The sequence below is a fragment of the Lepidothrix coronata genome, unplaced genomic scaffold, assembly GCF_001604755.1.
Source record: "Lepidothrix coronata isolate B3197 unplaced genomic scaffold, Lepidothrix_coronata-1.0 Scaffold209, whole genome shotgun sequence".
In the NCBI taxonomy this organism is placed as follows: Eukaryota; Metazoa; Chordata; class Aves; order Passeriformes; family Pipridae; genus Lepidothrix; species Lepidothrix coronata.
The window spans coordinates 1,446,739-1,459,217 of NW_016690389.1; the positions used below are offsets into that span (position 1 = coordinate 1,446,739).

Genomic DNA, 12,479 nt, shown 5'->3' on the forward strand with positions numbered 1-12,479 from the left:
ACCGTGTTCGCCAACGCTCGGGGCCGCTCGGCGGCGGCGCTGGGGGCGGTGAGGGCGCCGCAGCCCCGCGCAGCCGGGACCGGAGCAGCTGCCGCGGCCGCGCTCAGAGCCCCCGTCCCGGCGCCGCGCTCACCTGTGTGCCGGGCCGGCGGTGCCGTGCGGGACCGGCTGTGCTGCGAGGGCCGGTGGCTCTGAGGGGCCGGGGGCTCTCAGGGACCGGGGGCAGCCCCCGCCCGCCCACGCGCAGCCGCTTCCCGAACGCGCCAATGGGCGGCGCGCCCGCCCTTCCCCGGGGCGCGGCGCCCAACGGCTGGAGGGCGCGGCCGTCGCGTCATTTGCACGGGCCAATGGGGAGGCGTCGGGGGCGGGGCACAATCCAAGGGGCGGGGCGGCAGGAGGGCCCCGCCCAGTGCGAGCTCCCAGCGGAGCGCGGTGCCGGGCACAGGGACGGGGAGCGGGGATAAGGAAGCAGCTGGCGGGCCCTGCAGCACAACCGCGCTGCCCCCGCCGGAGGGAAGCGCACGGCCGCGCTGCTGCACTGGTGCCCGTAGGAAAGCGGTGCTGCAAGTTTGCCTCTGCCAACTCCAACCCCCGCAGATGAGGTGAAACCACGCGCTTTATGAAGCCGAGCTGTTAATTAAATGCATTTCAGCTGGCGGAGGGGGGAGAGAAACAAATTTGAAAAAAAAAAAAAGTTTGCTGCTTTTTCTCTGGTGCAGAAGCTCAAGAAGCGCTTTAGGGGGGTGAGGTGAAAAGTGGGAAATGGTGCGGGGTTTGTGTTTGGGATTTTTAAACCTGATGTTGGACTCCAGGACCACTGGGGGCTCTGGTACCAAGTTTTTTTGTCTATACAATTACAGCAGGATTACCGAGCAAGGACAGATACCTGGCCCTAAGCTCAATGCTCCTGTTCCCAATGCTTCTGTCATTTGTGCCTTCCTATTCCCTCCAGCAGTTATTCCAGGCTTACAGTAGTACAAACATGGAAACAGCCCTGTCCAGAGGATGGTTCTAAAAAAGCTACAGTAGGTAAATAGACATTAAGTATATAGATAACTAGATATTATTACTCATACATTCCAGATTTTGATCCATGCAATAATAAAAGCTCTGTCCAAAACTGGCGAAAAAATGGCACTTACATTCTAAATAAACTGGGTATGGAGACTACAAAAAAGTGCAAACCATCAGACTGGATGAAAACTCAAATGAATAATTCATTTTCAGATGCATTAGGCTGTAGCTCGGATGTAACTGAAGAGGAACAAGATGAATTTCTTTATGATGGAGATGTAGAAATAACACATAAATATAATAATAATTCGCATCATTTGAATGACAGTATTTGTACAGAAGATATTTCTGGTATTTTAAACCTAATGTGTTCTGAAGATAACAAATACACAACAGCAAATTATGCAGCTCATCCACAGCCTGAAGAATTCTCCAGTCAGCATGGAAGCACCAAAGGAACAATGGTAGTTTCAACTGAAATGCCTGGAAGTGAAGCTTCCTTTAAGAAGGAATTCCCTGTCGGTAGTTCCAGGAAACCAGACAGCAAAGAACATTTAACTACCTCAAAGATGTCCGATGTCCTCCTGCATCATTTTTCTGAGGTAGAGTTACTGAGCACATGCCAGTTAATTGAATGTGAGATGATACCAGAATCGTCCTTCACTGACAGTATCGATGACACTGGGAGCGAACCTGAGCCTTCAGAACACCTCAGAGGCCCTTCAGTGCAGGAACAGTGGGCAACTACCTTCGAAGAGTATCACTTAGAAAAGCACAAAGAGGTAAACTCTAGTGGTGAAAATGAAAATATGTTAAGTGAAAATAGACCTGTTTCAAAGAAACCTTGCACTGGTAAGTGTGGGTGCACACAAGAAAATTCACAGCTAATTAATGAGAATGAACATACACACACCTTTCAAAACATGAAAGATGAGAGAGGCCTGTTTAAGAAAACAGTTTCACCTTGCAAGCTCCAATATAGCCAAGGTCAGGCTCACTGTTGCCTTCCTGATTTCTATGAAGTTGCTTCAGAAGTAAAAGTACCAAAAAGAACTGACAATATTAACTCAGTTCCTACAACTGGGAGAGCAAAACCCTTCCCTATTTTGCTAAGTAAATCAGTAAGTGTGAACAACATGCTGGAAAATAAGAATTACTTCAATTCTGCTGAAGTAGAGAATAAAGAAGAAATGAGCATTTCAGAACTGCTGCAACAGCTAAAGGTAATTAGGATGCTTGAAGAAATTCATATTTGAGTGGTTTATTGCAAGAAGATATTCTGTGTCCCATAAAATCTAACATGACTAGTTCAGGCAGGCAGTACATCACTTGACTCAAAAACTGCTTTCACAAATAAAATTTAGTGGGACTGACTTTATACGACAATTTCATTACTAAGTATTCAATGACTAAGTATTACATAATACTCCAGTATTTAGCACTGGAGTATTATTTGTGATGATAAAGCATCCTATTAAATCATTAGGAAATTCACTACAAATTTTCATTTCTAGTGTTATATGTAAAGGTTTAAGTTCACCAAAACTACTTAAATGTATTTTTAAGAAAAACTTTCTATTTTTATACTGCGCCTGTATTAAGAAAACTTTGGCCTTTTTTTACATCTTAAGGCTCTTCAACTATTTAGCCTGGTATTCTTTTTAAAAGATTTGTTTGACAACAATATTTCTTTTGTTGTAGTAAATTTATTTTAGAGTAGTAATTAGATAATCACTGCTCAATTTCGTGCCCTGACATGGAGCTCTATGAATTTTTAAGTCCATTCCTAGATTTAGATCTTAGTAAATCACTCAAGATGTAACAAAGTTTTAATAGTTTTCCCTATTATTTCCTGGCTGCAAATGAGATGCTGACTCAGCATGCTGACACCCAGAATCATATAGACCATCTGAGATTTAATCCCAAGGTAAATCTCTCAAAACACTTTTTTTGTTTTCAAGTCATTCTTCTTTATCTCTAGGACTGACTATCCCCTAAAACTATTTTGTCACCTTCATGTTGTACTTCCCATTTACACAAATCCTCTTTATATTTTCACAACGTAGAATTGAAGTATTTAAGTATTTATACAATGAGACACTATATACATCTAACTATAAACTCAGAAAATTATATGGTACTGTTAAACATTTCATTCATATTTTGTGTTTTGAGTTATTTCTAAGTTTTTTGGTTTTGTAACTGTTCTATACATTATATCTATAACCAAAGTTCTCACTTTAACAGATACTTCCTCAGTCAGACTTTCCAAATGCCAGCACTGCCATTTCCTCAGGAGGCACTGGAACAGCACCTGGCATCATCATATTAGATGCTCCCATCCCTGTACAATCTACACATGGTTTGCTTAAAGCAAGTAAATAAAATTAACTATGCAAATAACTATTTTATGTAACTTGATTACACTTTTGGGCAGACATTTCAGCTGATCAGTCTTATCTTGTATCACACAGGATTGCAGTCTGGAACAGCAGCATCAGCACTACCAGCAGCTGGTATGGTAGAAGCACGATGTCCAAATCCTTCTAATTCACTGCCAGAACTAACACTAGGAGAAAAGATGTCTCAAATACTAAAGGATCAGACAGAGCAACTGACAAAGAAAGTAAGAGCTCTGTTTCAATATATACTTTGCACTGATGCTTAAATTCCATATTCATTTGGGCATATTTCTTTTCAAAATCCCAAATAAAAGTCTAATATTTTGTCTTTAAGGTAGAAGACTTCTCTAAGCATATGTCCCAAGAAACATTCTTTTTACAAGACAAATATCTGGTAAATTATTTTACATATTTTGAGCTATCTGAAATGCACTTTACATGGCTGTAGACTTACAATTTTCTGTCAAGTTGTTCATGTTCTCCTCAAATGAAATGTTTACTCTTTTTCTCAATTCAGACCAAAGGTACAAGTTTAAGAAGCAAAAATGAAGGTGTTCAGTAGGTGGTTGAATTCTTAAATCTGTTTTAAGGATTACAGTTCAAAACTATTAATGAAAGGCCTTAAGTTGCCATGTAATTTAGGAATTTTGACACATAGGGCATCAGTTCAGAAGTCAGGGTTTAATATTTTACTTGTACATAATAGAGCAGCACAGAGTACCAGGTGATCATACAATATGCAGTCCTGTTCCAATTCAGAGAATTATCAAAATTCTTACCAAGAGCACTGCAAACAGCATCTAGCTCACATAGCAAGCCACAGTGATAGCTACTTATGCTAAATGATAGTGACATTTGCTATTGAATTCTTTCTTATTGATGAAGGCTTTAAATCAACTGAAAAGATACCTTGATGCCTTGGAAAGGAATTACTTAACAGCTAGAGAAAAGCACCATAACTTACAGCTGCAGAACTTCAAGGACAAGTCTATCAACATTGGAGAGTTTGATCCTGACAGGTTGGAAGATAAGTGCTAAGTAGTACATCAGTATATTTTCTGTATTTTGAGTGTCTTACAACTTTTATTCATTTATCCATTAGAATTTTTCTTAAGTAAAAACATTATGTCATATGTGGTAAGCTAAGAGTGATTTGGCCCAAATTCATCTTGGGCTTTATATATCCCACTTATAATTAGGGTATCTATTTAATTAATTCAGATACTTAAAAGGGACTCAGTGAACTCCATTAATTTTATTTTTTTTCCTATGAGAAATGTACTGCAATGTCCCATATCATAGTAAGAAATAAAAGGTCAGTTTATACAGGTTTAACTAACTGTGTATTGCAATTGGATTTAGAAGGGTGGAAGGGGGAATATTTAGACTTGGCATGCTGCTTGAAGACATTCAAGAACAAATGGATCACAGCAAACACAGCCTGTCATCTTTGCTGACTTCCTATGAATCTGCCTATTCATCACATTCTTTTTGTGAGGTAATTGAGTTTTATTATTTAAAGACTGCAATTTTTCTGTTTTACTGATGCAAGTCTTGAGAACATAAGTGTAGCTGTAAAATTATATGTTCTCTAATAAGAGCATGATGCTTTTAGATAGCATGTTACTTCAGAGAAAATATTTAATGAAATATTAACTTCAGAATATTTCATTAATTGTAACAGAAACCTAAGTATTAAAACACTGCTGCACTGAAGATTCTTAATTCCAGTTTCCAAAGCATTTATTTCAGAGTAAAAAAATATAAGCAGCTACTTCAACTTCTACAAAGCTGTCTTTGTTTGGGGGAATGAATCAATTCCCACTGTCACTTAGTGGGAAGAAATATTACTTTGTTTGTCCATGATTTTTAAGCTGCAGAATTACTAAAAGACCAAACAGTATTGTGCTATAGAAAATTGAGTTTACTGCTAAGTATAGTAATATTTTATCCCAGATCATAAATACACACACACATAAAATCTTACTGCCTCCTACAAATCTACAGATAAGCCTCACCCAATGCTTTCATAGTCAATGTTTTACATAACATTTTCCTCTGAAGCCCAGGTTAGGAGAAACTCGGGAGATACTGTTTGGCAGAAGTCACGTGCTTGAACTGCAATGACCACATCCACCTGTATCTGTGCTGTGGTTACTTTGTACAGGGCTCGGTGGTTTCAAGCATTGCTGATCCTCCAGAAAGAAGAGGTACTGAAACTCCATTTCTTTACAAGAACCATGAGGGAGAAAAGAGTCCCACAACTGATGTAATCCCACAGACAAAGCAACTTTATTTAGAAGGCAAAAATTGCTGTCTTTGTCCTCACAGGTAAGCGACAACTTGGAAACAGCTGTTGAAATTTTTATAAAAATGTACCTAAAATTATTTGCTGAGTAAGAAAATTGGAATGACTGGAATCTCTGAAAGCAACACAAATATTTGCAGAATAAAATTTCTACAGAATTCTGTAATTACATACCCAAGAATTCCTCCCATTCCTCCCAGCCTGGCATTCCCACCTTTCTGAGTCTGAAAGTATTTCCTGAAGCCAAAACACTACTATCGCTTTCACCTAGAGTTAAATCATACTTCTGTATAAAATTAATTACAGCCACACAAATTCAGGACGTGAATGACTCATCAAAGCATCTCAATGAAATTAGAAAAATAAAATAAATGGTTTCCCCTTAACCAATCTAAGGTTAAAAAAAAAAAAGAGAACTCCATCAAGTTCCAGAAAAGCAGCAGAGCTTCTGGGAAAAGAAGGTCTGCTAGGAAACAAGCATTCTTCTAACATAATGGTAGGAGATCTCTTTTCATACTTTTTTTTTTCCAACTTACATTATCTTACTGAGCTTTGAGGGCGCACAACATTTTCCCTCCAGTTTTTGCACACCACAGTGTCTCAGCTTTTGTGCTACTACAACTTATCATCACACAAAGGAGAAATATCAGGATCCTCAGACATTTTTGAAATCTGTGATAAAGTTTGCTGCTCTCAGGACAGATTTAACTGTGTTTACTAGCCCGCCTCTCTTATTTTTCAGAGAACAAAACCCTACAAGCAAATGCTTGCCTACAAAAAATAATTAAGTAATTGAGAGAAAATAATTAATACATATTAATCCTTTCAAAGCAACATGGTTATTTTGGAGTTTGGAATTTTGGCAAATTAAATCTCTATCCAAAGCTAGATCTTACAATACATGCAGCACAGAACACAATCATACTAATCTGAATATTCCATCAGATTATTTCACAGGGTAGGTGTTAATATTTGTCTAGTCAAACTCACCTAGCTTCCACTTTTTTCTCTGTCATTGAAAGAAAGTTAGCTCAATCTTCTGATCATTATGTTCGTGAATGGGTGAAAAACTTTTCAAATAAATCTGATCACTCTGTATACCCTAAATTGAAAATACACATCAAATAAATAAGGAACTTTGTTCTTGTCCTCTTAGAAGGTACATCTCAAATATTCCTCTAATTATCTAAAGGCAGTGCTATTAAAGCCTTAATAACTCAAAGTTACTAAGAAACCAAATCCTATTTAATATATGTTGTAGCAAAATACTATCAATGGTAACACATGTATAAATATGTAAGATTTCATACAACTTCACTATTTGAATATGTGATTATCAAGACATCTACTTTTAAGGATTTTTAACAGCTTGTTAAGTCAGAATGTGTTCTTTAACTAAAGAGGTCATTATTTTGCAATTGGTTAATTATTAATTTAAACTTCTACTTACCACCTTTTCAGATAACTGAGTTCTTTCTATGAATAAATCTGATTTCTTATCAACTACGAAATAGTTAATTATTAATATAAAATGCTTGTAAGTCTCATCATAGAAGTATTCTGATACAATTAAAATATCATTCTGTTTCCATGCTCAAAGAAATATAAACATCCAGGAAAGAAAAACTGGAACATCTTCACTCTTCAGTCAGAGAAAACCAACTGATTTATCAGATACCTACCTGAGTAAGTCATGATGGCATACAAAGGTCAGAACTGTGCTTAAACCTGCTAGTGAATCCTGTTAATACATTCCTGTCACATCTCAACTACATGAAAATTGTAGTTTCAACAGATGTTACTGCTTAGCACAGCACAAAACACTAAGAATAAAAAGGAGGCTAAAGGGGACACCAAGTCAAATTCACTGTGGAAGTCTCAGTGACAGACCAAGAGGCAACAGACAAGTTGCAAGGCAATTTTCAGTTAGATAAGAGCAAAAAATTATTAAGTTGAGGTCTAGTCAAACATTGAAACAGTTTGCCCTGAAGAGGCTGTGGTATCTCCATTCTCAGAGATATTCAAAACTCAACTGGAGAGGGTCCTAAGCAACTTCATTTAAGTTGGTCCTTCTTTGAGAGGAGACAGGGCCAGATGATCTACAGAAGTCTTATCCAACCTGAATTAGTCTATAAATCTAATTCAGCTTTCTAGAGAAGGTTCCAAATATTCCCACTATTACCATTTTTAGAGCATGACAGTGATATGCACACAATGCTTTATTTTTACTTCTGATGTACATTTATTTTATGTCCTAGAAGAAGATTCCAAACTTGACAACTGAAACATTTCGTATCAGTACTTTCACTTTGGGGATTCAACTTTCTTATTCTGCATGAATAAGTTTTTGCATGAAAACACTGCAAAAACTTTTCCTCGATCTTTGATCCATTCAGAGTTGACACAGACAAGAAATACTCTCCCCTTCCTTAATCTAGCTCCTAATAATATAATTTCATGAAATCCAAACTAGACCCCACAGAGGCTACTATGAGCTACTTAAGTCAGTTGTCAAGTCATCCAAGACTTCAGCTCTTGGAAGCTTACTAGCAATCTGTAGGCATTTGTCTCTCTTAGGGCATCCCAATTTTATGTTTCCACTGCAGAATATTTTGAAGCTGTTAGTACCCAACAACTAAAGAATAGCATGAGCTGTCTAAATATACAGGTTATTCTTACCTTTGGTCTATCTCTTGTCCTTGTTTGTGATACTTCTTTGTGATATGCTTGCCTTTTAATATAAGACACTGGGACCATTACTGTTAGTACTGGTTTGTGCAATAGTTAAAGCAGTGCTGTACTAGAGCTGCCCAAATTCTCATCACATTTCCATTAGGCTGCACTGTTTGCACAACACTATGCACAGGGAGATGGAGAGCTTCATTTTTTTATTAAAAAACAGTTCTTGGTCTGAAAATAACTACCACCAAAAAATAATAAAAATCTACATTCAAGGCTTAGAGTCAGGGCTGAAAGCCAATCTTTAAAGCTCAATTCCCACACTCCTGTAAAATGGAGGAAAAAGTACTTCCTCAAATTGCAGTATCATTAAGGACTCTGAAATTATGGTGCTGAAAGCCAAATAATTACCTGGATACACTAGCCTAAGTTTCTAATATTTCAGAACCTTTTAACTTATTTTTTGAATTCTAGGCAGTGATTCAGAAGACATCTCAGTCTACGATTCTTATAATGATTCACAAAGCAAGGACCTTGTCAACTGTGACACTCAGAATTACCAATCATTAAATACGAGATTATGTGGAGAGAGAAAAGGTACAATGATTGCAAAAAGATTAATATCTACAAAGAAACATGGCTTATAGTGTTTGTTTTTCTAAACAACATGTCTCTGTTTTCAGGACTTGGATGCAGATGCCCCAGGGGAAGCAGAGATCAAGTTAAACTCAGGAATTTCAAAGAGTCTGTTCAGTCTTGTGCCCTATGTAGAAATAAAAGTTCTGGTTCATCCTGTAAGTATGATGTGTTACTGAAATAATTACCAACCATAGGCTAGATTTTAAGGGGCAAGAAGCCACACTGCACATATCAGGCCAAATTTAATTTAGTGTAAGCAATCATTAGCATTGTAGCTGAAACAGTGGGGTTTTATAGATCCTGTAGAGCAAAAATCAGGAAATCCAACTTTTACACACCTGCCCAAGTTTAATCCCCATGCACAACAGCTTTAACCTTCTCTGGTTCTTTATGAGAGGAGTGCCTTTCATATTCCATTCATGGCAGGAATATCTCATTTTGCAGTGCCACGTGAAAGAATATGAAAATTGGGCACTACTGTGCCAACTTTTACAGTGCCAGCCATTGCCTAAAGTTGTGTAAACAAGTGCTAAAGAAAATTTCAGTTCTACACTCATCATGTGACATGCAGCAAAGTAAAGGAAAGACTAATAAAAAAAAAATTAAATGTTTAACATCTTCTTTTTAAAGTCACTTATTCAGACACTCTCTCTACCATAAGAAAAAATTGCTTAAAGAAAAATATAAAATTTGAACAGTCAGAAGAAAGTAAAGTTAGCTGCTTGTCTCTAGCAATTCTGTGAAACTATAAAATCAAAGCAGTACTCATGTAATTAGTAGGATTGTGAGAATCTGATTATTCTCCACCTCCCCCCTACAGTCTTTCACTATATGAAATAGAAATGTGCATACCATTTGCCACAGAGCTAAATTCAACAGCAAGCACAAAAAGGTTAATCTGTCCTCATTTACAAAAAACTTAAGCATATTCAAGTTTTATTCATCAGTGATAGTTTGCTTGATCTTTTATTTATGCTAAATGGAGAAAAATGTTAAATATACAGAAAATTCACAAAAAATTACCTTTTTTTTTTTGCTTTTTTTAAACATGGCCTCTATAACTCCAGCTTATTCACAGAAAAGAATCTCCACAAAAAACGCTCAAAAAAATCAACAGCCACATGAACTTGTAAACAGACTTTCTGAAAGGTAAGCTGTAGCAATAACTACATAGTACATAAGAAAATCCCATTGTTGAAGATCCAGCAGGGAAAAAACACACCAGTATCATAGGCAGGAAGAATGTTTTATCTTTTGCAGTGCATGTTGTATATTAGAATTTTACTCAGTAATGAATTTAAAATATATACTCTAAGAACATGTATAAATAGTTCTTAGAGTAGTTTTTCAGTCTTCCTAAGTTAATGAAGAGTAAACATATAAATTCTTTATCTGGCACATTTAGTAATGAAACGAAATATTTAATTTTATTAAGAGGATGTTCCCATTCACTGATTCAAAGGCAGGTCTGTATTTTCAGGATGCAGCTCTGTTTGCTGCCAACTATTTCTTTATAATTAACTGTCCTCCTTTTAATTGTTGTGAACATTAAATAATTCTGGGAGACCAAGAAGTAAAATGGATTCTTAACTGTAGCACAGACTAGACTGAAATGCAGACAAGTTTTGTTACCATATTTTTTGACTCAATAGCAGTAATGGCCTGGACTTGGACTCAATAGCAGCTGCACTTGAGAATCAATGGCACAGACCCCTGTGTGAGAGAGCAGCACCAAGAGAGTGATGCTGTGAGAGATTTCCTCTGCATCCTGGCATGTTTTCTGTCTTACTGCAATAGAGATGGAGCACAAATAATAACTGTAAAACACAGTCCATCAAATGGAAAATTCTACTCACTGTAAAATTAACTTGCAACCAGTGTGCTATCAAGGTGTGTGTATTTAATTCAGACATTAGAAATTCTTTTGCTTACTTAAATTGTTTGTGTTTTATTCTCTATATCTTCTCTTTAGGGAATCCTTTGAGGCTGCCAAAACCTGCTGTTCAAGCACATGCAATAAAATTCTTGTTTCACATCAGTATATCCCCAGCAAGAAGTTTGCCCAAAGCAAATCTGCAATCAGAAACGCCAGTGATTCCAATGCAAATGTAAGACTTGAAAATTAAGTGCCACACAACTATCTTGGAAAGGTTAAATCCACACATCAAGGCACTATTGAGCATCCCTTTCTTAGTAAGCTGATTATTACAATCTAAGCAAACCTAGACCATTTGAGAATAAGACTGTATGGAGTTAAAAACCTAAGCATTTTAGCTTATATATTAGTATATAACTTCATGTAAGTATGTCCAGACTTTTTATACAACTTAGTCCCCGTATGAAATGATCAGGACAGAATAGTAGCACTGCATCTTACCTCTGAAATGGTTTCACATACTGAAAGAATGTCAACACCTAGCCATACAAACTACTATCACAACCACAAGAAAGCCTTCTCGATACCACAAACATGCACAACACTGGCCCTGCTACTTTACAAAGGTGTAAATATCCCCTTGAATCATGGAGCAGTCTTATCACGTAACTCAAGTTCTACTTCTCAACATGTATTCAGAGTGAAAATCATGCACAAAACCTTAAACATCACCTTCTATTCTATACCTATGTATGCATTTGCCTTCATTATTAACAAGGCTACATTTTATTATTTCCAACAGATTTTAAGTTCTACTCTGGATCATGCCATACAGACAGCAAACAGTTTGAAGAAAACTACAGAACGAATGGTACGAGCAGTTTCAGAAGATCTGGCTAAAGTCAAAAGAAAACCACTTTAGTTACCCAGTTTCAAATGCTATATTGTTTTGCTGGGTGATACTGAAGTGTTAGGACCTCTGCAAATATAAAGTGATGAATACAAAAATCAAAAAGTTAGCTAGCTAACTTTGTCAGCTGTTCTGTAACTGTTAGTATTAAACCACACCAGATATAAAGATATTCCTCAAGTTTATGCTCAGTCTCAGAACTCTAAAACAAATTACTAATTCTACTGAAAGTCCTTAGTAGGTTGGCTAAAGGTACCTTTCTCTAAGGATCCATTGCTGTGTACAAGTACCTTTCTCTAAGTGTCCACCTAAGATAGCTTAATAAAAATTGGATTAAACAAGGAAAATTAACTTTGTGACTTTGATTTCCCCACACTCCAAAGTGTGAGAATAAACCTCAGTCATTTCTAAGTATCATTTCTTCCCACATTTTAACAGCAGCTGCTTAAACACACCAGAACAGCCTCTGCACCTGAGACACCTACCTGCAAACATCACGCTAACATACCAAGTCACAGTTCACATTTCTAATTATTTTGGTTTTACAGTGCTCTACATTGAGAGTTGTTTGTTTTTATAGTTACAAACTAGAATTCAGAAAAATGTTATAGGTATTTCTGCTAATTTTTTTAAAGTTTTGATGCACGTGGT

General features: G+C 37.2%; 2 protein-coding genes across 8 annotated transcripts in view; one reads left to right on the forward strand and one right to left on the reverse strand.

Moving 5' to 3' along the window:
* GPSM2 (G-protein signaling modulator 2) overlaps window positions 1-8,879 on the reverse strand; it is a 35,891-nt gene extending 27,012 nt beyond the window's left edge. For 2 of the 3 annotated variants that reach the window (XM_017832893.1, XM_017832891.1), the window contains exon 1: window positions 6,715-8,879. The gene's annotated coding sequence lies outside the window, so the exon portion shown is untranslated. Of the gene's footprint in view, window positions 1-133; window positions 232-6,714 lie in introns of those variants that run through there. The other variant, XM_017832890.1, reaches the window with a different exon arrangement.
* On the forward strand, window positions 441-12,386 carry AKNAD1 (AKNA domain containing 1). Of its 5 annotated transcripts, XM_017832880.1 has the most exons (15): window positions 576-602; window positions 1,084-2,237; window positions 2,882-2,941; window positions 3,262-3,391; window positions 3,489-3,640; window positions 3,751-3,810; window positions 4,302-4,435; window positions 4,779-4,914; window positions 5,584-5,747; window positions 7,325-7,410; window positions 8,878-9,000; window positions 9,087-9,197; window positions 10,110-10,191; window positions 11,015-11,150; window positions 11,721-12,386. In XM_017832880.1, exons 2-15 carry the CDS (start codon window positions 1,161-1,163, stop codon window positions 11,838-11,840), a joined length of 2,571 nt encoding a protein of 856 aa, XP_017688369.1. In that variant the 5' UTR covers window positions 576-602; window positions 1,084-1,160; the 3' UTR covers window positions 11,841-12,386. The 5 variants fall into 5 exon arrangements, with proteins under 5 accessions (XP_017688368.1, XP_017688371.1, XP_017688370.1 ...); XM_017832879.1 differs by having other exon boundaries at window positions 441-2,237; XM_017832882.1 differs by having other exon boundaries at window positions 441-1,796.
* Window positions 12,387-12,479: the final 93 nt, after the last annotated feature.